A 26,115-nucleotide genomic window follows, 5' to 3' on the forward strand; every position below is an offset into this window, starting at 1 on the left:
AAGAGATCATGCGACAAAGTACATTCTGGAGATAAGAGACCCAGCTATGATTCTAGCTCTGGCTTTTTTTTTTTTTTTTTTTTTTGAGACGAGGTCTCACTATGCAGTGCAGACTGGCCTTGAACTCACTGTGTAGCTCAGGCTGGCCCCGAACTCACAGCAATCTTGCTGCCTCAGCCTCCTGAGAGCGCCACCACGCCTGGCTTTTAGATCTGTCTTGCATTATGAGTGTGAGACAGCCATAAACCTTGAGCACTAGTTTCCCATTTGGTAAACTGAGGTAATTCCAACCTCAGAGGGTTGGATGAGGCTCTAGTGAGCTAGAAGCAACACGATGATAACGGCCATGGTGTTTGGTAGTCAGTCTCTGCAGAAGAATTACAACTGAGGTCATTGCCAAGAAGTTAGGGGCCAGCTCCAGAGTCTTAGGAATGTGACTGAGTCTTTGAAAATCTTCCACATGGCTCACAGACTTTCCCAGGAAAAGCCGTTACTGAGGGAAACAGAGCGAACCCAGGCCGACTACCTACACCCATCTGCTTTCTCCCCTTCCTGCAGCAGTGGGGCATCGTTCACCCATGCACTGGACGCTCAGTAATAAAACTTTGAGACTCATTCTTCCCACCTGCAAACTGTAATAGCACCTCGCTCAGGATCGTCAGACCTGACACTGACACTAATTGCTTTGGGCTGTCCCCCCCATCCAAATGTTTCCAGTCCCAAGCTGTGTGGAAGCTGGAGTCACCAACTCCATCCTCGACTCTGGGCCAGGCTTTGAGTACGGTAGGAGCATAAGCAGAGGAGTGAGGACAGTCAGAGATCACTTCAGCTGGCTGCGGTGGCGGCCAGCAAGATGTGCGGCCGCAGGAGAATATCCTACAGACAGTCCCCATGGCAGGATTTTGCCTGTGCCCCGCTGCCCTTGATTGGTGCCTAGCTTTCCCATTTCTTGGTCATCCCAGTGAGCCATCCGATGGCCTTTCTGGATAGCCCCTCTTTGCTTAGCTTCGAAAGAGGTGGTTTCTGGTAGTGACAATGGAGCATTGTGGCTGCTACAGAGTAAGTCATGCAAGACACATGCTCGGCATTTTATAAGCACTCAAAAAACTAAACACACACCAGATATTAAGGAGCCCAGTAGTAAAATAACCTGCCTAAGGTCATAGAGCCAGCAGTGGAATAAGACTGACCCCAGAGATCTTAGTTTCCATCACAACACATTATTGCTGAACATTATGCGGTTGACAGTTTGTTTGTAAGTCTCAAAACAACCCCGAGTGCAGACAGCTGGAATATTCTCCTTACGCAGAGAGCGAGGCACTAGGCACTGTGGGGAGGAACAGTAGTCATCTAGAACGCAGGTGTCAGGTCTGTAGCTCAGGGCCGTGTAGCGCCAGTGATGTGCACACATATGAACTCACATGTGCACATACCGCTGCATTTCTAGACGAAACTCAATCTGGATACATGACACCTGGTACACGAGCAACATGGGTCGCATTAGCAGTTCCCTGTGAGGCTGTCATGGAGGGAATACCATGTCTGAGAATTTGCAGAAAAGAATGTTCTACAGCCACCATGGTGACCTGGGGGTAGGGAAGAGGGGCCATTGCTCAGAAGGTGGGATTAGGGGTGACGAAGGGACAGGCAATACCCTGAACTAAGGCCCCTTCTGCTGCCCCTACAGGGCCCACGCTAATCAAGGGAGGTTTCAGTTCTTGCAGAGTTGGCCAAATGGCTTAATTGGAATAATGGAAGAAAAATATGCAATGAATATGGATAATGCAAGCTGTGAGGCCCAAAGGAGGCCGGCTGGAGGAACTGGGGGGAACTGATAACAAATCTGATGGAAATTAGTCCGTGAGCCCAGGTGACTGACAACAGGGACAACCATGCATCCCTAGGGGCCTCGAGCCATGCTGTGACCTGAGACCCCACCGGGCACTGGCCTTCAGCCCTGGCCTTCCCACCTGGACACTGTCAGAGACTGTCAGAGACTGTCAGAACTCTGGGCTTAGAACTAGGCTCTAGACTCACAGCCCTAAGCATCACATATGTTAGCAATAGAAAATCTCAAAATTTGACAACTGTAAGCCCTCGGGGAAAAATTAAGGAAATCTTTCTCTAATGTTCATTCAATAACAATAAATAACATCTGCTGACCACATTGCAATTTCCAAAATCCTCTCATATCTCTACAGCTCTCACATAGGAGGGATACTTTCAAGTTAAGTAATGTGCAGAAAACAAAACGGGTTGATCAGAGTTGGAACCCAGCCTGGCAGGGCAAATTCTGTTTTCCATATGCCAAGGTTTTGATAGCTCTTGTCTTCCATTGTTACAGCTACACTTCTAACAACTTGGAACAAGAGTCCAAATTCTCTGTGTCTGTAAATTCTGCATGGTCGTGTGTGGCTCTTAGCGTGTCCTGGCATACTGCAATGCTCAAGAATGCCGTTATTAGCGTTGCCTGAGCACCACCAGGCTGGTACTTTCTGCTGTGGTGGGTTTTCTCATCCAGCACTATTTCAGTTCACGGAGGACTTTATTTATACCCAAGAACAGATTTAAAGTAACTAATGCAAAGGCTGAACTTCAAGTCACCTGTAGGTTTAGTTGGGACATGTTCTGATTTTCTTAGACTAAAAAGTGAAACTACAATGACAGGGAAGGGAGAGAAATGGAAAACAAAGCCCGGCTGGAAGGGAGGGGTGCTGGGTGAGGGAGGAGGGGAGCCGAGCAAGGACTCGGGGCTTGTGGTTCTGCCTGCCCAGCAAGGACTCAGGGTTTGCAGTTCTGCCTGCCGGTTAATAGACTTTGGTAGAGCCTGGGGTAAATCTCACATCTCTGGGTCGCAGTTTTTCCTCATTTCAAATGAAGATGATAATTCCTGGTAAAGTTCCGAAGTTTATCCGCCTTAAAGGAATCTGCAGCCGGGGAAGTGGAGGAGGAGGAGGGGTGCACCAGAGCAGGGAGCTCCGAGGGGATTGCAGTCTCCATGGTAACGTGCAGCAGCCAGCAGAGAAGGCTTGGAGGGTGAAGGACTCACAAAGAACGCGAAGAGAAAGACATCCTCCTCCCTCGAAGAGAAAGACATCCTCGGCGATCCCACTGTCTGCACTAGGTCAGCCCTCTGTGGCCGGGACAGTGATCTTGCCCACTCTTTGAGTGAAGAAATTGCAGTTACCTATTTAATTTACAGGTCTCTCTCCAACAGCCTGAGTGTTCCCTGAAGGCAGGAATTATGACAGATTCATTTCTTTGTTCTTAGAGCTCAGGCCAAGAAGGCCTGGCACACAAAAGATTTAAACATAGCCAGGCATGGTGGTGTACGCCTGTTATCCCAGCACTCGGAAGGCTGAGGCAGGACAATCATTGCGAGTTTGAGACCAGCCTGGGCTACAGAGTGAGCTCAAGGTCAGCCTGAACTGCATAGCGAGACCCTGTCTCAAAAGACAAACAAACAAACAAACAAAACCATCATGGGGCACATGCCTGTAAACCCAGCATTCTGGAAGGCGCACTTGGCAAGTTTGAGCTCAGCCTAGGAAACACTGGCTTAATGAAATACTGTCTTTAAAAAAAAAAAAGAGAGATATAGTTCTGTGGGAAAGCCCTGGGTACAAATAAGGAAAGAAAAATACAAAATTACTTAAAAAAAAAAAAAAAAAAAGATTTAAATGTGTTGTTATTTGGATGATGGGGTGTGAGAATGCACAACTTGTCCGAAGCCCTGGGAGCTGCAGAGGCACCTTCTTTTTTTTTTTTTTTTTTTGGTTTTGGTTTTTCTCCGGTACTGGGAACCGAACTCATGACCTTGCGCTTGCCAGGCAGGCACTTTTGCCGCTGAGCTAAATCCCCAGCCCTGTGGCACCTTCTTTAAAATATGAAGTCAACATTACAGGACACTTGCCTGTCTCCTGAGACCTTTCACTATTACCGTGGTCCATCAAGTTCAACCTCACTTTTTCCATAGAAGCTTCCAGACTATTTTTTATTTCCTGCTTCAAGATTTTTGTTTTTTTGCTTTTGTTTTTGTTTTTTTCCTGGTACCGGGAATCGAACTCACGACCTCACGCTTGCCAGGCAGGCGCTGTGCCACTGAGCTAAATCCCCAGGCCCTGTTTCAAGATTTTTGAAACTCTCATGTCCCCTACCGCACATCCCAACACTTGCCTGCCCACTCCCCCTGACTTCTCTCCAGGGACTTCATCAGCCAAACTTACTCCTCATCCCCAGTAAGTCCCTACGGGCAGGGTCACAGGTTCCGTGCTGCAAGGCTCTCTCCGTGTCAGATGCCCAGTAGACCTCAGTCAACCCTGTAGCAGGGGGGGGCGTGCATGCGGGGTGGCCTTGGCTTATGAGGATGGGAAGGTGAGATTGAGGGCTCTGTGACAGAACAAGGCATGGGGCACTCCTGGGCACTGGCCTGGGGCTGGGCCTCTGTGAGCCTGCTCTGGGCCCTAAGCTCACTGGACGGAGACGGGGCAGTGCAGTGACCCCCTCCTCCTGAGAGGTTGTGTCTGGGGTTTGGGTCATTTTTGTGGCCACAGGAGCCACCAGTGTCCTACAGGCTTCTGAGATGTCAGGAACCTAAGGGGCAGCTGTCGCAAAGGCCCCAAAGGCAGAGATCCTGAATGACAAATGTCTAGTCAGGGTCTCTACAGGACAGTGAGCAGTCACATAAGGTCTGAGTTCCTGTCCATGCTGAAAACCCTGCCCTGGCTCCCTCTGCCCTGTATTAAAGCCCAAAACGCTTCCTGCAGCCGGGACTCCAAGCAGCGGCTCTCGGCCCTTCCAGCCTCATCCCTCGCCGGGGTGCACCCGACTCGTGTCCACTGCCACTGACTGACTCGTTGTTACTCATAATTGTCACCAGAGAGGACCCAAAGAGGCCTGGACCCAAGGAGGCGCCCCCAAAGAGGAGATGCAGACCTCAGCTCACCCTTCCCACAAGGCAGGAGGCTCTGCACTTGTGACAGAAAACACTTCAGGGAGCATCCATGAGCAGCGCCTGGGAAATATGTACTCAGAAGGCAGTGTAGGCACCCAAGGACCAGGGAGCTTTATGGCCTGGTGCTTGGGGTATCTATGTGTTCGGAGGGTGCCCTCAAGACTAACCCAGCACCCGTATTCCTAGTGTCTGTCATACACTAGTGTCTGTCGTTACCCTCCAGGGGGCTAGGTTAGGTTGCAAACCATTTGCTTCCATTTGAAGTTTAAAGATACAGTACCCAATGAACAGTGCTTGAGGGTGAAAGTCTGTGGGATTTGTAAATATATAATACCAGGAGAAAAGCACAGGCCCAATTTACAGGAGAAAGACACAGGCACGGTTTACAGGCTTGCTGTACCTTTTTGTTGTTTGGTTTTTCTAGACAGGGGCTCCCTCTATAGTCTAGGCTGTCCTCGAACTCACAATCCTTCTGCTTCAGCCTCATAGTGCTGGGATTACAGGTGTGGGGTCACCACAATTGGCTCTCATTTTATCTTTTGAGACCCTTAAGAATTCTGGGGTGATTTGCCTGGAAGTGAAAAAAGAAAGTATTGTAGCTGGGTGTGGTGGTGCACAACTGTAATCCCAGAACTCCAGGAGACTGAGGCAGAAGGATTGAAAGTTTGAGCCCAGCCTGGGCCAATTAGTGACTTCATAAGACTCTATATCAAAATAAAAATTAAAAAGTGGCTGCGTATGGTGGTGCACGCCTGTAATCCCAGCATTTGGGAGGCTGAGGCAAGAAGATAGTTGCAAATTCGAGACCACCCTGGGTTACAAAGGGAGCTCAAGGCCAGCCTGATATGCATAGTGAGACAAAAAAAAAAAAGACCAAAAAAAGAAAGACAAAAAGACAAAAAAAAAAAAATTAAAAAGTGGCCTGGGTATAAAGTTCAGTGCCATGGTCCTGGATTTAATCCCCTGTAACACACACACAAGCCAGGCATGGTGGTGCATGCCTATAATGCCAGCACATGGGAGGCTGAGGTGGGCAGATTGCTGTAAATTCAAGGCCAGCCTGAACTGTATAGCAAAACCTTGTCTCTACACACACACACACCACACAAATGTATGGTAACCTTGGGCAATTTTAATTGTGTCCTGAAGCTGCAGTTTTCTTAAAAGTGCAATTTAAAAATTATGATGTTCCTTGTCTCTTTTATATTTACTTCTCTCCTACCTTCAAATGACCATATGCCCTTTCCAAGCAATAGGCCTCTCTGTCTGCCTTTCTCTTTCCCTTGAATGCTGTTCCTCCTCCAAATCAGAAGCCCCCTTTCAGCGGCCAGTGGGTTCCCCACAACAGATCAGGTGCCACTTTCTCCAGGAAGCCTGCCCACAGTCCTGACTGGGTCCTTGGTGTTAACTCCTGTAGACATTTACAGATAGGCAGGAACTCCTAGGACCCTGGGACCGGGATCCCCTCACTGAGCCTGAAAAAGAATCACTGTCAGTCAGTGTTGAAAGAGACAAACCAAGGCAAATGTGGGAGGAGAGTTAGAACCCCACCAGGCAGGGAGTTCAAGAAGGCAGACAGTTGTAATATTCCCAAGCCCCAGCACTCAACATGCTCTAATGTGTGGCTGAAGATTTGGACTAAGGCTCCTCTCCGTCTGCAGCCCCTCCCTCCCTCACCTTCTCCCCGGGCCCTCAGAGTGTTTGTTCTCAGGCAGTCACACACACACACATGTTCTGAACATCACCGGGAAAGCAATTTACAAGAAATAATTGCTGGTCGATCTGTGCCTGTGAGCAGCGGTGAGCTCAGACTATTTCTGTCTGTGCATCAGCCCACCCCGCTTCCACCCTGCTGGGCGCCCTGGGGGAGGGCTCCTGCCTAAGGGCAGTGCAAGAGGGGTTCACACAGGTGGGCCCCAGTGAGAGCCCGGTATGGAGGTGGACTGTATCCCAAGGAGAGACACTGCACTCAGTGGGGCGGGGGCTCTGCGGGCCCAGGCTGTGTAGGGACACACATTCTGTCCCCCACTGTGCCCACCCTGTACACATAGGCCGGGGTGGGGACGGGGACTCTAGCAGGTCTTCAGGGCCCGGCACCTTGAGAAGTCTCTTCCTAGCCTCAGTGCCCAGAGGCCTCGAAGCTTGTCCTTGTCCCTCCGGTCTTTGTGCTGTAAGGGTGGCCCCAGAGCTGCAGCAGAGCAGTACTGGGGGACTTGTTAGCAATGCAAATACTAGGGATTTATTCCAGCCCTTCTGGCCCAGACCCTGGCAGGGAGGTTTGGGGAATGTGAGGAGCAGCAACTTATATTTTTCAATTTTTTACTTTTTAATTTTATTATTGCTTTTTTTGTGTGACAGGGTCTTGCTATGCAGTTCAGGCTGGCCTTCAGCTCACTTTGTAGCCCAGGCTGGTCTCAAATTCGCAGCGATCCTCCTGCCTCAGCCTCCTGAGTGCTGGGATTACAGGTGTGCGCCCCCACACCTGGCCTAGTACTGCTTTTTGTGGCACTGAGGATTGAACTTCAATTGAGCCTTTTCAGTGTGCTACATCCTCAGCTGTTATTATTATGATTATTAATTTTTTTTTTAAGACAAGGTGTCACTAAGTTACAAAGTTGCACAGGCTGGGCTTGAATTTGCCAATCCTCCCGCCTCAGTCTCCCAGAGTGCTGAGATTGCAGGCATGCACCACCACACTAACCTGTGTTTCAACAGACCCCCCACTGACTCTGCTGCAGGCAGAAGTGTGCGAATCACTGCCCAGGCCCGTACTAGGCCACTTAAGCTTTTAGAACTTGCAGATTCATCTCCCCCTGCCAGGCTGTGACCAGCCTACAGGCCAGGGCCCTGTCATCAGGTTCTCCTCCTTGGCAACTTCCCAGAAGGCCCAGCACAGAGAAAAATTAAATTTTACTGAGGAGCGTACCAAGGACAGAGAAGAGGCGTATCGTATGAAGGGTCACCATCAGCATCAGTGACTACACCCCCACCCCCTCACTGTCACTCACCGCCAGCACCCACATACAACGCACACATGCACGCACGCACACATACACGTCTGCATAGTATCCTAAGGGCCCTCATAACAAATGACTTGGGCTCTTTGCACCGTTTTTGAACGGGTTGTACACTGACCATAATGTCTTCCAACCCTGCCTCACCTGGAAACTTTGACTCATCTTTGATGACTCAGCTCAGGCTCTGATCTTCCTCCCTGGAGTGTGAGGCGCCACCGGAAGGCCCACTGCCTTTCCGCATGCCAGCCTCACGCTCATGTGAGCCCCTCTGTTCCTGGCAACTGCATGGGCCTGGCATAGAACAGATGCCACTGAGTGTGGAACCGGTGCTGGAAGATGAACATTAAACCTTAGGCTTTTTGTGTAGAAATAAGCATTTTCTCTAAACTTTCTCTTGCTGAGCACATAACCCGCCTCCTCCCCTCAGCTTGGGTGAAGTGAGAGAATATCCAAGATGCCCACCCCAGGAAGCAGAAGCCAGGGTTCCGGTCCGCAGAAAAAGGGCCAGAGGGTTGCAGATAACACAAGCACCGAGACTGTGTCTTCCCTTTGCTCCCTTCCCTGTTCCTTCCTATAAGTCTCTAACCCACCTGTTCAAGGTGCGAAGGTGCTTTGAGGCAAACTGGCCTCTCCGTCTCCTTAGAGCTGGCTTTGTACGCATCCTCTTTTCCTCTTTAGCAGACGCATGGCCTCCTTTGGTTTGGTCAGCAGCAAGCAATCGAACTTAAGGGTATGAAGCTAAGTGGCCGGCAGCAAGGGCCTATGGTGGACAAACGTGCAGAGTTAGAGTGGTGAGAATAAAAGACCACACACACCGAAGAAAGCAAGATCAGAGCAGGAGCTTTTGACTTGCAGCCGGGGTCCTTCTGCGGGCAGCTCCCCTGGCCTTCCTACCCTACCAACTGCACAAATATCTAAGAGCGACCACCTCCCTGGTGCCAGGTCTGGCAGCAGACCATGTCACCATCTGATATACCAAGAGCTGCTGTCAGTAGCTGCTGAGTCCCCTCACCCTTGCCTTGCACTCCCAAGGCAAAACATCAAGCCTTCTATGGTTAGGATAGTAGAAGATTGGCTTAGTAATAAAACTGTCAGCAACAAGTCAAACACACAGTACCTTCGGTTTGCCAAGACCGAAGTACTTGGATGGACTAAATACTGTCATCCTCCCACAAGCCCTAGCGTGTGAGTACTGCTAGTTTCCCTGACTGCACAGATGGGAGAATCGGGGCACAGCGGCTGCTCAGCACGGGGCAGGGACAGGATTTTAACCAGGCCTCTGGCTCCAGAGTTCCTATTCTTCGTGACTGTGTTCTATGGGAAAACATCTATCTGTGATATAAAAATTCTTTTAGCATTTTAATGTTTACCCAGTGAGTTTAAAACCATCACTTTATCAAACATTTGGAATAACCTAGCAAGAGAACTGAGGCTCAGGGAAAGGGTCTTTAGCAAGGCCGCAAGGGCCAGGAACTGGCCTAGTCCACCCTCTGAGCCTGGTTCTGTCTGTGACACACATTTCCTCACACACCCGTGCCCTCTTCACCCTCTAGGGGATGGGATGAAGGCTCATCCCAGTGTGTGTGCTGTGCGTACCACCCTCCCTCTCCTTCTGCTCCTGGGGGGTGGCGGGGCTCCTGCCAGGGTGGGCAGAGCAGAGTGGCTGGAGAGGCAGGGATCCCTGTCTGAGTTTTGATCCCTTTTCCAGAGGGTTCTAAATACACCTGCTCTGGGGTGGGGAAACCAAGTCAAGGCTCTCTGACTTCCACAGGCCCCAGGCTTCTCGCTGATCCTGTGGAGCTGCTATTGGCCATTTCTCGTGGCGCTCACATCCCATCGCGGCCCTCACTTGGGCCACTGGATCAGCGTAGCTGGGTCTACAGCAAGACACGGCAAAAGCCCTCATTTATCCCGCCAGACTCCAAAGACCCTCTCACCGTCTTCACACCGCCTTTCACTGGAAAGAGACTCTGGGAGGGATGGTGCAGTCGCGTTTATTAGGTGTTTATGGGACTGGTCCACATGGGTCTGGGTCGGGGTCGGGGTCGGGGTCAGGGTCGGGGGCAGTGGCTTCCTCTGGACTGCCTGGAATGTCGCTGGCAGTCACTGTGGCTATAAAGCAGCGCTGGAGGAGCTGTTTGGAGTCCACAGCTTGCTCCTCCTCATTTTCCAGTCGTGAGTTCAAGAAGCCATCACTGTGCCTGAGAGGGCTCCCTCCGGGCTCCACCGTCACCATGACTGTGTTCGAGCCTTGCTGGTCAGGCACCTCCTGGGGGCCTGAAAAACAGCGAGTGTCCTCATCAGAATCACAGCCCGGCCCAGCTTCTCCAGCACTTCCTGGGCTGAGGATGTAGCTCAGTGGCACAGCACCTGCCTGGCAAGCATGAGGTCCTGAGTTCAATTCCCAGTACCCGAAGAAGAAAAGCAAGACTCTAGCACTTCCCTCAGGGAGTGCTCTACGTTCAGTCTTAGTTATACCACTCAGTTAACAAAGATTCCGTGACGAGTCACCGCGTCACACACTAGGGGCTGTCAATGGCAGGGACAGATGAGAAAGGAAGGTTAGCAGCAGGAAGACCGGACTTCGCCACAACCCCATGAGCGGAGCTAGGCACTGTTAAAACTTCCAGTTGCAGACAGGAATACAGGCTTGAGGTGCAGCCAGGACGCAGGGGGATGCTGGGTGCTTTTTAAACATATTGATTCTCTTCACTGACTGCCTCAGCCTCTTTCTGCCTCATATCTGAGCTCACAAGGCAGAGCAGTTGTCCTTATTTTTCCTCACTCCCACCCGTGACTTTTTCTGCGTGACTTACTGTGTTTCTGCTCCCACCACACCTTCAAATTTTTCTGTCCTAACACCATACAAGCAAAAATAAAAAAACCCAAAGAACATTTTTGTCACTAAATCCTATGGACAATTGTCACTCCTCCCCTCCTTGACTTCTCAGGAGCCTTGGACACAACTGAGCATCCCTGCCTCTTTCTTTTATTTTCTTCTTCAAATAAAATGATTTTTATTGGTATGTTTTAGGTATACATAATGATCACATTCATCATAGGGAATTTGTACCTATACATGATATAACTTGATTCTTTTTTCCCATTTCCCTATCCTCCCTTTATTTACAAATTTACAGAGAAGTGCTCTTCTCCCCCTTATTTATAAAAGCTGTTTCCATTTTTCCCTTCTTTTCTCATTTTTTTTATTTTTCCCTTCCTTCCTTTCTTCCTCCCCCTCCCTTGTTTCCCATCCCATTTGAACATTTTCTATTTCATAATATCTATTATACATTTTGGTCCTTGGTCTCAAGGTCCATCCATTTAGCTATAAATGTCTCAAGTCTATCCTTCTTTATGGCAGAGTAGTACTCCATTGTATATTTTTTAAAAACCACATCTTCTTTGCCCATTGACCAGTTAATGGGAATTTGGGCTGTTTCCAAGATTTGGCTATTACAAACTGTGCCACTATAAACATGGGTGTACATATATGGCTGTGGTATGATGCTTTTAACTCTTTTGGGAAGATACCAAGAAGGAGAATAGTTGTGTCAAATGGAATCTCTAGCTCTAGTTTTTTGGGGAACCTCCACACTTATTTCCACAGTGGTTGTACCAGTCTACACTCCCACCAACAGTGGAAAGGGTTCCTTTTTCCCCACAGTCCCATCAGCATTTCTTTCTCTTTTTTTTTTTTTTGAGACAGAGTCTCACTACATAGCCCAGACTCACCTTGACATCATGGCAATCCTCCTGCCCAGCCTACCGAGTGCTGAGACTATAGGCATGCACCACCACATCTGGCCCACCAGCATTTATTACTGGTTGATTTCTTGATAATGGCCATTCTTTCTGGGGTGAGATGGACTCTCAGAGTTGTTTTAATTTGCATTTTGTGAATGACCAGTCATGCTGAATATTTTTTCATATATTTATTTGCCATTTCTACTTCTTCACCTGGGAAGTATCTATTTGTTTCAAATGACCATTTTTGGATTGGGTCTTTACATTTGGGGAATCTGATTTTTCTGAGTTCTTTATATATTCTAGGTATTAATCCTTTGTCTAAGGAACAGTTGGAAAAATTTTTTTTCCCACAATGTAGGTTGTTCCTTCATTTTGTTGGTGGTTTTCCCTGCCTCTTTGGATAAAACACTGTATCAAGTGTGTAAGCCAGAAATTCAAATTATCTCTCACATCTTCTCCACCAACCCCTGGCCAAACCAGCCAATTCATCAGGTCCACCTGACTCCACCTAGCTACCATCAGCCACACCCACACGTTTCTCTCTGTCCTCAAGGCCACCACCTTAGGTGGTTCCAGCTTTGCCTTGACCCCTGGAACAGCCTCTGGCTGGGCTCCCTGCTGCCCATCCTCCATGCTGTGGTGGGAGTGTTCTTTCTAAGGCCAAGTGAGTTCAGGTTCTAATCTTTCTCGAAGATTAGATCACCTGTGATCCCGAGGTGCCATTCAAAGCTCTTGGTGAACTGGCCCATCTTTCCTCTTCAGATTTGTTAGTACCACTCTTCCCTCAAAAATCACTAAGCTTTGCCACACCGAATTCCTCATTTTCTCCCAAATGGGCTGTCCCCTCTGCTCTCTGGGACTTAGTGCTGTTTTTTTTCTGCTGGGAATGACATGTTACAGCTTCTCTGCCTAGTGAACTCTATGATTTAAGATTAGAATGTCTCTGAGGCAGGAGGATCACTGTGAGTTTGAGGCCAGCCTGAACTACAAAGTGAGACACTGTCTCAAAAAGACAAAAAAAAAAGAAAAAAAAGAAAAAAAAGAAAGATTATAATGGCACCTCTGACACCACGTCTCAAGACTTGGCTATCCAACCCGCAGCGTCCAGCCTGGACAACACCAATTACGCCCAGGTAGGACTGGCCCATACCAGCTCCAGGAGTGGAACCTCTCTGAGCTGAGCCAACAACTAGTGCTATCCCTTTACTACAGGGACGGGCATTCAGTGCATAGCATTTCCCAGGCTGCAGTCATTGGTTACAGGGTGGGCAGGTGACTTAGATGCTCCAATCAGAATAGAGCTCAAGGCACAATCTTTTCAACAAATTTCCTTTGGGGTTCCCATTTGACCCAGCTATTCTCCTGCTGGGTATCTTCCCAGAAAATTAAAAACATCGTACCACAGCAATATATATACCTGTGTTCATAGCAGCACACTTTGTAATAGCTAGATTTTGGAAAAAAAACCCAAATGCCCATCAAACAAGGAATAGATAACAAAAGATGTGGTCTTTTGTACAATAGAATACTACTTAGCCATAAAGAGGGGTAAACTGGAGACTTTATAGGTAAGTGGATGCAACTCCATACTTATAAGTGAAATAAACCAGACGTACATGTGTAAACACTGCACTGTCTCCCTAGTGGGAGAATAAGATCCAAAATGTACAGTAGATATTGTAAAATGGGAAGAAACTGTTCAAAGGAAAGAGAAACTGGGATGGAGGAAAGGAGAAGGGAAAAGTAAAAAATATATATATATAATTATATGATAGTTAAAATGATTATACTACTGATTTCTCTTAGTTCATTGAAAAGAAAGGTTTGTACCAATGTTGTTTGGACAAATTAAATGCTGGTATCTTGTACTCTGAGTAACTAATTTTTTTTGGTACCAGGAATCAAACTCAGGACCTTGGGCTTGCCAGGCAGGTGCTGTGCCACTGAGCTATCTCCCTGGCCCTTGAGTAATTCATTTAAAGATACAATACACAATGTACTAACTATTGTTATTCTCCTATTATCTTGTTTTGAATTTTTTTTCTCTTTAAAATAAAAATTTTTTTAAAAATTTCTTGGCTGAAGAAAGGGACAGCACCATCTTTTTCCTCCCGGCTTGAAGGGAGCAGAGAGTATGTGGTTCTGGGGACAGGGGGCCGACTCACTCCCACAGAAAGTCACCCTGAGGGCAAAGCAGTGCCAGGCTGTGGGCAGAGATGAGTGAGCCAGCGCAGGGCCGCAGAGGAGGCCTTCTGCACAAGCCACGCTGAAAGTCAGTCCTGCTTTGGGATGTCTCACCTACAGGTCCAGAACATTTTCCTTTTTGATTGTTTTGTGTTGGACCTTCTATTTTTAAATAATGTGAGATTCACAGGAAGTTCAAAAATAGTACACGGAAGCTTCCTCTCGCTTCTCCAAAGACAGCATCTTACATAATGGTAAGTGCCTTTTTATAACATGATTAACTATCAGTCTTGTACTGTCTTATCAGCTTTTATGAGCACATTTCTGTTGTATAATAATGTGAGATTTTATCATATATATAACTATATAACTACGTTACCATGATCAGGTTAAAGAACTCTCCCACCACCATAAAGACATTTCTTCCACACTGCTCCTTTAGAGTCAAGCCTGCCTCTATCCCTAACTCCTAGTAACCACTAACTCATTCTCCAGTTATAATTTTGTCATTGTGGAAATATTAAAAAATGAAATATTGCATCATCAACCTTTTGAAATTGTTTTCTTTTTCACTCAGCCTAATTAATATCTCTGAGATCTATCCAAGTCATTGCGTATGTATACTCCTTTTTACAGCTGTGTAATATTCCATGGTGTTGTTGTCTTATTTGTCTGTGCAATAACATTTAGGTTGTTACCAGTTTGTGGGTTTTGGAGGAGGGTACTAGGTGCCAAGTAACTCACACATGCTAGGCAAATGCTTTACCACTGAACTATGTTCTCTTTTTATTTTTTTGGTCCTGGGACTCGAACTCAGGACCTTGCACTTGCCCAAAGGCAGGCACTGTGCCACTGAGCTATATCCCTGGCCTGAGCACTTTTTATTTTTTACTGCATTTTTGAAACAGAGTCCTATTTAATTGCCCAGGCTGGTGCTGTGCTACTGAGCTATATCCCTGGCCCTGACTATTATAAATAGAGCTGTTATAACCATTTGTATGGAGATTTTTGTGCAGACATACATTTGCATCTGACTGCTGGTTTGTGTTTGACTGAGCAGAACCAGCGTATCAGGTTGTAATCTGATGATGCCTGTATATGCTACCTGACCTAGCAAAGCTTTGTAAGAATGATAAAATTGAGGACTTTTGGATAAGGTGATAATCCTGGATTATCCAAGTGGGCCCTAAATGTCATCACAAGTGCCCTTCTAAGAAAAAGCAGGAGGCAGACACACAGAGAGACCATGAAGGACACAGGTAGAGACTGGAGTGCCGCAGCTCCAAGCCACAGAAGCCGCGGTCACAGGAACTGGAAGAGGCCAGGGACAGAGCCTCCTCTAGAGCCTTTGCTATCGGCTGGGAAACTACTTCTGGACTTTTGGTTCCTGGATCTAAGAAAGAATGAGCTATCCTTTTCAGGCCTCCACGTTTATGACGATGCGTCGCAGCATTCAAAAGAACCTAGTATGTGTAGTGAAACTGTATTTAACTTTAAGCAAAAAACCTAGTATGCGCCCAGGTGGCTGCACCCTTTCCCACTGCCCCCGAGAGTGTGTCTGAGACCCAGGCGCTCGGTGCCTCTTCTTCAGGATTCCCACAGGCGTGCGGTCTGTCATTGTGACACTGATGTGTGTTTTCTTCGCAGCTCGTGACCTTGTGCAAATTTTCAGTGCTTATTTGCTATCTCTGTACCCTTTCCTAAGAAGTGTCTGCTCAGGTTTGCTGTTCAATTCCCAAAGGAAGTGCTTGTCTTCTTAATGTTAAATTTAGAGTGCTCTTTATATATTCTGGACAAAAGGCCTTGATCAGATATGTGAATACATTCCCCATTCTGAGGCTCACTTTTTCAGCCTTGTTTGAGCTTTTTTTTTTTCCTTTTTTCTGGTTGTTGTTGTGCTGGGGATTGAACTCAGGGCCTCACATGCCTAGCATGTGTGAGTTACTTGGAACCTAGTACCCTCCTCCAAAACCCACAAACTGGGAACAACCTGAATGTCATTCCACAGACAAATAAGACAACACCACCATGGAATATTACACAGCCATAAAAAACAACAAAAAAAGTTACCAGTCTGGCTCTAAACTTGCGATCCTCCTGCCTCAGCATCCCAAGTAGTTGGGGTTACTGATGTGTGGTAATTCCTGTTATGGTTTGTGTCTGCATGTTCCCCCACATCGTCATGCAGTCCTGGAGCAGGTTTCTAGATTTATGATTGATTTATGGTCTGAGCAGCTAAGCACATGCTTTACTGCTGAGCTACTCCCTCAGCCCACTTTTCATCCTCTTCACAGTTTTTCTCTAGACAAAAATTTTAAATTTGGGGCTTGGGAAATAGCTCAGTGGCATAAGCGCCTGCCTGGAAAGCATAAGGTCATGAGTTTGATCCCTGGTACCGCAAACAGAAAAAAAAAAAAAATTTAAATTTGTTTTGAGCAATGTTTTGTACTTTGGGTGCCTTATCTAAGAATTCTTTGCCTAACCCCAGGTCATGAAAGTGTTCTCCTGTTTTCTTCCTTTGTTGTCATTTAAATTAAAATTGACTTGGGGATAATTTTTGTAAAAAGTCTGAGTTTTAGGTAAAGGTTTGTGTGTGTGTTATTATTTTCATCTTTTACTTTTTTTGTGTTACTGGGATTCGAACCCAGGCCCTTGAACATAGGAAAGTGCTCTGTCACTGAGCTCCATCCCTTGCCTTTCAAAGTTTATCTTGAGTTTTAAAGAGTTATTGAGAGTCTTGTTAAATTCCCCAGGCTAACCTTGAACTTGTGATCCTCCTGCTTCAGCCTCCCAACCAACTGGGGTTACAGCCATGTTTCAGGTGCCCAGCCTGGTTTACTTTTTAACCTATGACAGTCTAGTTGTTCAGACACTAGTTATTGAAAAGACTCTTCTTACTCAGTTGAACTGATTTTGAGCCTTTGTCAAAAATCTACAAACTTATGGTGTTGATCCATTTCTAGACTGTATTTTCATCTGTGTCTGTCTCTCCTCTAATACCACCCTGTCCTGATTACTGCTGGTTATGGTTGCTATATAATAAGTCTTACAGTTGGGTAGTGTGATTTCCTCTTTTTTTTTTTTTTTTTCAATGTTATTTTAGCTATTCTAGCTCTTTATCTTTCCATAAAATTTTTAGAATTAGTCTATACAATGTTATGTACTTGTCTATACAAAAATCTGTATTTTCTTTTTAAAGGTAGGGGGATTGAACCTAGAGAATGATGAGCTACCCAACCATTTGGTTTTTGTTTTTGAGCGAGGATCTCACTAAGTTAACCAGTCTGGCCTTGAACTTGTGATCCTCCTGCCTCAGCATCCCAAGTAGTTGGGTTTACTGATGTGTGCCACAGTGCCTGTTATGGTTTGTGTCTGCATGTCCCCTCACATCTTCATGCAGTCCTAGAGCAGGTTTCTAGATTTATGATTGATTCATGGTCCAGTGCTGGAATTATGCATGTGAGTGCTACACCTGTCCTGGGGCAGGTAGTTTGCATAAAATATAAGAAAGAGGCTTGCCTCCACTTCCTCCATTTTGCTCTTGCTGCTTTTGCTGTATTCTGCCACCATGAACGGTTGTCCTGTGCCATGTTCTTAGGTCTGAAGGTCAGAACCTAGGTTCCATCCTTTGTTTTTCATATTGTTGGCTGTGTGATCTTAGTGACCTTAGTTTGTTTGCTGATTTTTGTCAACTTAAGACAGGGTATGCAGTTCAGGCTGGCCTTGAACTCACTTTGTAGCCCAGGCTGGGCTCAAACTTGCAGTGATCCTCCTGCCTCAGCCTCCCAAGTGCTGGGCTTACAGGCGCGCACCACCACGCCCCGGAAGTACATGTGTTTTGTAGATCCCTTAGGATCTTTTGTTATGTCAGCTTGTATTTTAAGGCATTCCAGTTGGTACAGGGACTTAGTTCAACCTTTATTTTGATACAAGAACCCCCTTAGCTGAATACTACATGTAGCATTTTCCTTCCATGAAGACAGCTTGGGTTTATTTTTTTAAACCCAAGTCTTTTTTTTTTTAAAGGACTACAGATTGATAAGCCAAATAAGGTTCAGAATGATGATGAGGCTGCATTTTGGAAGAGTACTTCGGGCCATATGTAAATAAGTTCAGCCTTTAATTGAATCCACATCTGCCTCCCTGTAGCTTTCCCCATCGATCTCCTCTCCTGCCCCAGAACAGCCTTGCAGAACAGCCCAGGTCCTGTCTGGGAGCCCTGAGTCTCCTGTGTCCAATGCCAAATCTCCCCAGCTGTTTGGCTGATTCGCACATGACCTGATTCCCAGACCTGAGCTGTGGCCTGCCGTAAGCTCCCATTCAGATTGGTCAAAGTCCCTCCCAGCAGCTGGCAGCCAGGACTCCGGGACATCCCTTGGGTTTCTAGGAGTTACAAACTGTTGGCTCAAGTTCCCACTTTGCTATTAATTCATTGTACTACTTTGTCCAACTTCTCCTGTCGAGCTCTCAGCTACCGCTTCATAAATGGGGTAGAAACTAGGGCTAAAAGATAGATACAGGAAACAGGGAGATGGATATTTTGCAAATGAGAAGGGGACCAAGAGATGGAGGGTGAGGAGAAGAGGAAGTGAAAGGAATGAAGATGTGTTATGAACATGTACCAACTCCCCACGAGGAATGTAATCATTATGCATAGCAAATATGTACTAGTAAGAAAAAATTTTAAAAAGAAGGTAGGGCTAGCTTTACTTGTCTATTTCTTTTGAATTTCAAGTTGTAAGGGATTATGGGTATACTATTTTTTCCTCTTTTTGTATTACCAATGAGTTCTGAATAGCAGGGAGCGCACATGTTAATTATACCACACCGCCCCTACCCCAGCCCCCCACTGGAAATGATGCAATTCTAACTCAAAGCACCAAAGCAATTTGGTTCCAGTAAAACCTTTGGATTAGCCAGGGATAGTGGCACTCGCTTATAATCCCAGCACTCTGGGAGACTGAGGCAAGAGGATTGCAAGTTCAAGCCCTGCTGGGCCATTTAGCAATTTAGCGAGACCCTGTCTCAAAATTTTTAAATTTTTAAAGAGGGCCATGGATGTAGCTCAGTACAAAGGTCCATGGTTCAATCCCCAGTCACACAAATAAACAAACCTTTGGAATATTTGATATTGCTCAAGAACTCCCACTTGGTATATTTGCTTGTATATTTGGGAACCCTCAGGCAACGAGAACCCAAAGTTGGAACCCTACAGAGTAGATAAAAATCTACCTCTAAGACGTGAGATGTGATGGCCAGTTTGTCCTGTCCAACTGAGAGTGAAGAAGGACCGTGACTCTTTTGCTTCTAGGTTTTGTGACTTGAGATTCATACACATTTTTTAGCAGCCACGTTGCATTTGTGGCTCACACTGAGCTTGTAGACTGGGATGTCTTTCGTACATGGCTCTTTCCCTGAGCCCAGGGCTTCCCTCACATCTCTGTTCTGGGGCTCTTGAAACCACAGCCTCAGGCCTGTAGAGAAACCAGGGAATTGGCCAATCTCACACACACACTCCCGCCTCTTTCTTTGGCTAATATATAACAGAAGTTATTACAATCCAACAGTAGTGTTGAAGCTTGGGCTGGTGGTGGGTCTTTGAAAACTATGAGCTGGGCACGGTGGCGCCATGCCTGTAATCCCAGCACTCGGGAGGCTGAGGCAGGAAGATCATCGTGAGTTTGAGACCAGCCTGGGCTACAAAGTGAGCCAAGCTTGAACTGCAGAGCAAGTTCAAAAAACCAAAACAAAACAAACAACAACAAAAAAAAAAAAAAACAAGAGAAAAGAAAACTATCTTCAAAAAGCTGCTGTCTTCTTTTTTTTTTTTTTTTTTTTTTTTTTTTGAGATAGGGTCTCGCTATGCAGTTCAGGCTGGCCTTGAGTTCACTTTGTAGCCCAGGCTGGTCTCGAACTCACAATGATCCTCTTGCCCCAGCCTCCCAAGTTCTGGGATTTTTTAAGCCAAGAGATACTTGAGAAAGAAGACAGCCTCCAAGCAAACATACTAAGTTCTATTTCAAAGTCATAGTAAGACCTGTTTCCTAAATGGCTAAAATACATTGGTATAATCATCTTATTTGGGCTGGGGATTTAGCTCAGCGACAAAGCGCCTGCCTGGCAAACGCAAGGTCGTGAGTTCGGTTCCTGGTACCGGAGAAAAACCAAAAAAAAAAAAAAAAAAAAAAATCTTATTTGATTCTCCTAACAAGTTTTTGAAGTGGATATTATTCCATATTATAGTAAATAACTGAGGCTCAGAGAAAATCAACCTTAACATAGCTACTAAGTGTTGGATCCACCATTCACTTTTTATTTTGCTGGATTTCAAAGCTTGTATTCTTTCTATAGAGCAAGCATAGCCATAGTACAGGTCCTAAATAGGGTCCTGGGATTACAAAGGCGTTTAAGACACAGTTCCTAGCAGTGTCTTTGAGAAGATCAAGGGGCAGAAATCGAAGTGGCAAATAAAAGTTCAAATGAGAACCGAATTAGGGTTGAGAGTGTAGCTCAGTGGTATAGCACATGTTTAGCACGCGTGTGGCCCTGGGTTCAATCCCCAGCACCACAACAGAGAGAAAGAGAGGCAGAGACTGGCTGATTGTTGAAAGTCTACCATGTGTTTGAGACTAATGAGGTATCATGTAAGCATCATTTCTAATTTTTGCAACTTTCTTGGTAGAGATGATTGTACATATTATAATTTTTTTTGCCATGCTCTGTGACTATAGACATTTTACAGAGTAAATTGAGGCCCAGAGAAAGGAGACTGCCTAAGACCACACAGTGAGAGTGGCAAAGCCAGGGCTGTGCCCGCCTGCCTTTCTCCAAGGACCTCTGTGGCTGGTCTTTCTTGCCTGGGGTCCTCAACCTTAAACTTGGGACTAGCCTGTCACCAGCATCCTGGAAGGGAATTCTTATGCTATTTCCCTGTTTGGAGATGAATCAAGACTAAGTCAGGACTGGGGATATAGCTCAGTGGCATAAGCACCTGCCTGGTAAGTGCAAGGTTGTGAGTTCAATCCCCGGTACCGCAAAAAAAAAAAAAAAATTAAAGTAGAGTATCTTTCTAGGGGGCTGGGGATTTAGCTCAGCGGCACAGTGCCTGCCTGGCAAGCACAAGGTTGTGAGTTCGATTCCCGGTACCGGAAAAAACCAAAAGAAAAAAAAAAAAGACTAAGTCATCATGGACACCTATGAACCAACCATATGTAGTTCACAGGATACCCTCTCCCTAAGCGTGGTTAACTACAAGGCAGCAGGACCTGGGGTGACTGAGCCCTCTCTGCAAGGTAGGAGGGGCTGGTGGAAGCCTCTCTACAGTGCAGGGGCAGCTGCTACAGGCCATAATTAGCCTAGTGATTTTAGGCACATGACTGGTGTTCTGGGCCTCAGCCTATCCATATCCAAAATGAAGGCAGCAGATTCGATTTCTAGGGGTCTTTTGAGTTCTGGTCAATGAGAATGGCTGACTCATGATCGCCCCCAACACCTTTCAGATGAGGATTAGAACAGAATTCTTTTTTTTTTTTGGTTTTTGTTTTTTTGGGTTTTTTTCCAGTACCAGGAATCGAACTCACGAGCTTGAGCTTGCCGGGCAGGCGCTGTGCCACTGAGCTAAATCCCCAACCCCCCAGAATTCTTGATTTCATTTTTTTTTTTTTTTTTCTGAGTTTTTGGTGTCATTAAATGTACCACATTACAGGAGGCCTATCGCATCACTCATCTATCTATAGAACAGAGGTGATAATAACCACCTGCCGCAGTCATTCAGCAGATTAAACGGGACAATGTGCTTGAAGTCCTCAAACACAACAGTACAGCTGTGCTCAGCAATAGGGACTTGAGTCACCTGTTCAATCTCACTAGTTCCTCACACAACACTAGTGTGAAAAGTTATGGTCTCCAATGTGTCCCAGGCTTGGGGGATGGGATGGGGTGGGGAGGATGGGGTAGGGAAGGAGCCTGCATCAGAAACCGCTTTTGCATTTATAGGGTCCCATTGAGGAGGCGCTCTCCACCCCACCCTGTACCCCTCACCCACTCACACCCTGACCCCAAGTACAGTGCGACGGTCAATCATAGACTCAGAGGTCCTCGGATGTCTGGGCTGACACCCCAGCGACACGTGCACGCTGCCTGTGTGGACTCAGGTCCTCTCCCCTGCTGAGCCTTGGTTTTCCTTTGCTGTAGAAGGTGGGTAATGATCTCGCTGCATGTCCTCCTGAGGAGCAAGACAGCCAACAGAAGGGAAAGTCTGCAGAGAGGGAAGTGCTGCACACATAGGGTAGGGGCCTGGGAACTGTCTGAGATGCTGGGGGACACAAGGCTCCCAGGTCAAGAGTCACATACGAGGAAAAGGAGAGCACAATGTGGTGAAGAAGGATGAACCAAGAGCTGAGTTTGAGCCAAAGGCAGAGAAAGCCTAAAGCTATCCTTTAAACAAGGTCAAGAAATGCACTTTTCCTTTTAAAAATAAGAAGTAAGAGGCGAAAGTACAGCATACGCTGTCCCAGACTCTGGTGGGGACTAACAGTCCAGCTGGTGACTGAGCAAGGACAAGCAGGAGGGGGGTTTCCATTCGCAGGGCCAAGGATGAACCATTTGCCCTCTTAGCCGGAAAGGTTGGCAAGGCCGGGGAGTTCCACCCAAACAAGGTATCATTATCTCCATTTTACAGACAGAGCAAGGCTGGGTGACTCGCAGAAGCTGCTGGAGCTAACAAGCAAGCTGACAACCTCCCAGGTGGGTCAGGACGAGGGAGCCGGCTCTAGCTTGAGCATCCATAGTTCTGCCTGCCCGTGCAATGGGAAGAGCAGGAGTGTGGTGGCTAGAGACACAGGTTTGGATTCCAACTTCACAACTCACAAGCTGCAAACCCTTTGGCAAATCATCTAGCCTGTCTGAGATATGGTTTTCCTATCTATACAATGGGTGATAATATCTCGCCCATTCGTGGAGGTCATACTATCTCAGCAGAATAGCTGGGAAGAACAAGTGTCACGGTGCACATGAATTTTCGGTGTCTGGCGCATAACAGGAACTTAGCTTTTGCAGCAAAGTGGATAAAGAAAGGGAGAAGAGTGGAGGGAGCATGGGCTCATCATCCCATAGAGTGACTTTTAACCTGTTTTCTCATCTGCAGAGTGGATGTAGTAATGAGATCTACACCTTGCTCAATTAAAGTAAAGCACAAATGAGATGGTCTATTTAGGACTGCTTTCATTCCTTGTAACTACTGTATTATATTTCATTATCATACTACCCCACCATTTACTTATCCTTCCCTCTACTGAAGGACATTTGATTTGTTTCCTCTAGGAAAGGGTATCATGGGCCAGAAGTATAGCTCAGCAGCACAAGTGCCTGCCTGGCAAGTGCAAGGTCCTGAGTTAGATTCCCAGTATCAAAAAAAAAAAAGGTATCACGATATGTATTTTTATAAGCCCTCTCCTAATGGAACTCTTTCTCTAATGCAGAAAACCAGAAGTAGAATTGCCCAGTTATAGAGTATATACAGTTGTACTCTAAGTACATATCATCAAGTTGCTGTGCAAAGCAGTGGTACCCATTTGTCCTCTTCACAGCAGTATGTGAGAGTACGTGTCCCTCTAACTTTTTCACTACTAATAGGATCTATCCCCAGACTTTGGCCAATGTAACTGTTCAAAAAGGAGTGTCATTCTTAAGTTGCATTCTCCTGATTGATAGTAAGGTTGAACATCCTGTCTTGTATTGGGCATTTGTATTTCTTCTTTTTTTGTGGATTACATGTTTGTAATTTGTTTAAGGGTGTCCATATGTATTCTGGATATCAATCCTGTCTTGTTTTTTTTTGTTTGTTTGTTTTTTTTTTTGGTTTTTCTCCGGTACCAGGAACCGAACTCACGACCTTGCGCTTGCCAGGCAGGCGCTTTTGCCGCTGAGCTAAATCCCCAGCCCCAATCCTGTCTTGTTTTAAGGACGGTCAATCTCATTCCTTGCAATAGTTAAACTCTATGAAATCAGTACAAACCCTGAAGTAGCAAGAACTGAATCATTGCTCTCAGGAGAAACACAAGGTTGGTTCCTATGTGTGTCTGCTCACAGTGTTTTTGTCAGCTGATTAACACATAATTTTGGTTTCTCTGTTTTTAAAGGCACCTTATTTAACATATTTATTCATTTATTTTGGGGTTTTTGTTTTCCAGTACCTGGAATCAAACTCATGACCTTGTGCTTGCCAGGCAGGCACTGTGCCACTGAGCTAAATCCCCAGCCCCTATTTTTTTATTTATCAACATTAAACTTACAGCCAACAGCATGGTAACTTGTGCCTGAATCAAGTTTATCTAACACACGGGTTTTCTCTGCAAGGCACAGTTTTAGATGGCACTTCAGTACCACGCTTGGAGACCTTTTATTTATTTTATTTTATTTTATTTTATTTTTGTCTTTTTGAGACAAGGTCTCGATATAATGTTCAGGTTGGTCTTGAACTCATTTTGTAGCCCAAGCTGGTCTCAAACTCACAACGCTCCTCCTGCCTCAGCCTCCTGAGTGCTGGGATTACAGGCGTGCGCCACTGCGCCTTGCATGGAGACCGTTTTAAACAGTGAAATCATGAACAAAAATCACAAAAATGTGTGCTGAACGTTAACTAGAAACGTGAACCTCAAATGGATTGCCACTCTGCCCATGTCCTCGGGAGGGCCTCAAGTATTGATTTCAAGGTTACACATACTTGCTGGTGAGTAGGCAAGTTTGCAAATAAGGGGTCAGAATAATGAGGACTGATTGTGAGTATATGTAGATATTTATATTTATATCGATCTTTACAGTCCATCAGTTGTTTTTTGCCTTTATATGTGTACCTTTCATATTATTTGCATTTGAGGGAGGCACGCTTGCCACTTTGTTCATTATGCCTGGGTTTTCCCCCTGTCCCACTGTTGCCACCTCCCAGGAATTCCTGCTCCTCCTGCTTCCCGGTGCTCAGCAGCAGCGGGCTGATCCCTGCTGGCCGTCATCAGGTCTGGGAAAGTTTCTTGGGCTGTCACTTGTTGCATTTTTATTGTTAAATCTGAAAAGCAATCTTTTACAAGTAATAGCATTCAGCCCTGCCTTCCTCCGAGGCTCAGCACTGCCCACCCTGCCCTCTTCCTCCTCCCCGAGGTTTGTGGCCCTTGCAGCCTCCACTTAGCTTCCATTCTTCCCCCATCCTGGGGGCCACCTTCCCTACAGTGCCCCCTATTACTGACCCAGGCACTGCCGGGCCAGGTCTTCCTCCGTCGCGCCCACACACCTTTCCCTTTATCTGCCCGGCGGGGGGATACCCGTCCTCCTCTGTTTTGCCTACTCAGTTTCTTCACCAGCTTGACAGTAATCACTGATGCACTTGGTGTCAAACAGTGTTGTCCTTAGTCATCTACTTGCACAGACTCTGCGTGGTGGGCAGAAGAAAGAACATGACTAGGAGCAGGAGGGCTGCATTTTACCTCACCCTGTGTTAGCTATGGCACTTTTGGCAAGTCACCCAGTCCTTCTCAATCTGTAAAATGGGAGATAATAATAGTTTTTTGTTGTTGCTGTTGGAACTCAGGATTGAATGCAAGGCCTTTGCACTGAGCTACATTCCCAAACTTTACCTTTTTTTTTTTTTTTTTTTCTAAATACAGAGTCTTGGCCAGGTGTGGTGGCGCACACCTGTAATCCCAGCACTCAGGAGCCTGAGGCAGGAGGATCATTTCGAGTTCAAGACCAGCCTGGGCTACAAAGTGAGCTCAAGGCCAGCCCGACCAGCATAGTGAGACAAAAATAAATAAATAAATAAATACTGACTCTCTCTAAGTTACCCAGGCAGGACTTGAACTTGAAATTCTCCTCCCTCAGTTTCTCCAAGTGCTGGGATTACAGCAGTGTGTCACCATGCTCCGCTTCAGAAATATCTTTTGCTAATAGGGATGTGTATGTTTCACAGCTTCTTGAAGAACATTGTAACAATGTATGAAAAAAACAAACAAACAAACACATTTATGTGCATGCCTGTAACCCTAGCACTTTGAAGGCTAAGGCAGGAGAATCGCTGTGAGTTTGAGGCCAGCCTGGGGCATGGAGCAAGACCTTGTCTCCAAAAAAAAAAAAAAAAAAAAAATTGATGAAAAAGCAACTCCTGGGGCTAGGGATTTAGCTCAGTGGCACAGTGCCTGCCTGGCAAACGTGAGGTTGTGA

The 26,115-nt window shown here is 46.3% G+C and overlaps 1 protein-coding gene across 2 annotated transcripts in view; it reads right to left on the reverse strand.

The window, feature by feature from the left end:
• Positions 1 to 9,955: 9,955 nt before the first annotated feature.
• Positions 9,956 to 26,115, reverse strand: part of Fam159a (family with sequence similarity 159, member A) — a 26,701-nt gene continuing 10,541 nt past the window's right edge. For both annotated transcript variants that reach the window (XM_005398572.2, XM_005398573.1), the window contains exon 3: positions 9,956 to 10,248. In XM_005398572.2, coding sequence (XP_005398629.1) covers positions 9,977 to 10,248 — 272 coding nt within the window. In that variant the 3' untranslated portion in view covers positions 9,956 to 9,976. The remainder of the gene's footprint in view (positions 10,249 to 26,115) is intronic.

Source organism: Chinchilla lanigera, unplaced genomic scaffold, assembly GCF_000276665.1.
Source record: "Chinchilla lanigera isolate Chin_1 unplaced genomic scaffold, ChiLan1.0 scaffold00063, whole genome shotgun sequence".
NCBI classification, from domain to species: Eukaryota; Metazoa; Chordata; class Mammalia; order Rodentia; family Chinchillidae; genus Chinchilla; species Chinchilla lanigera.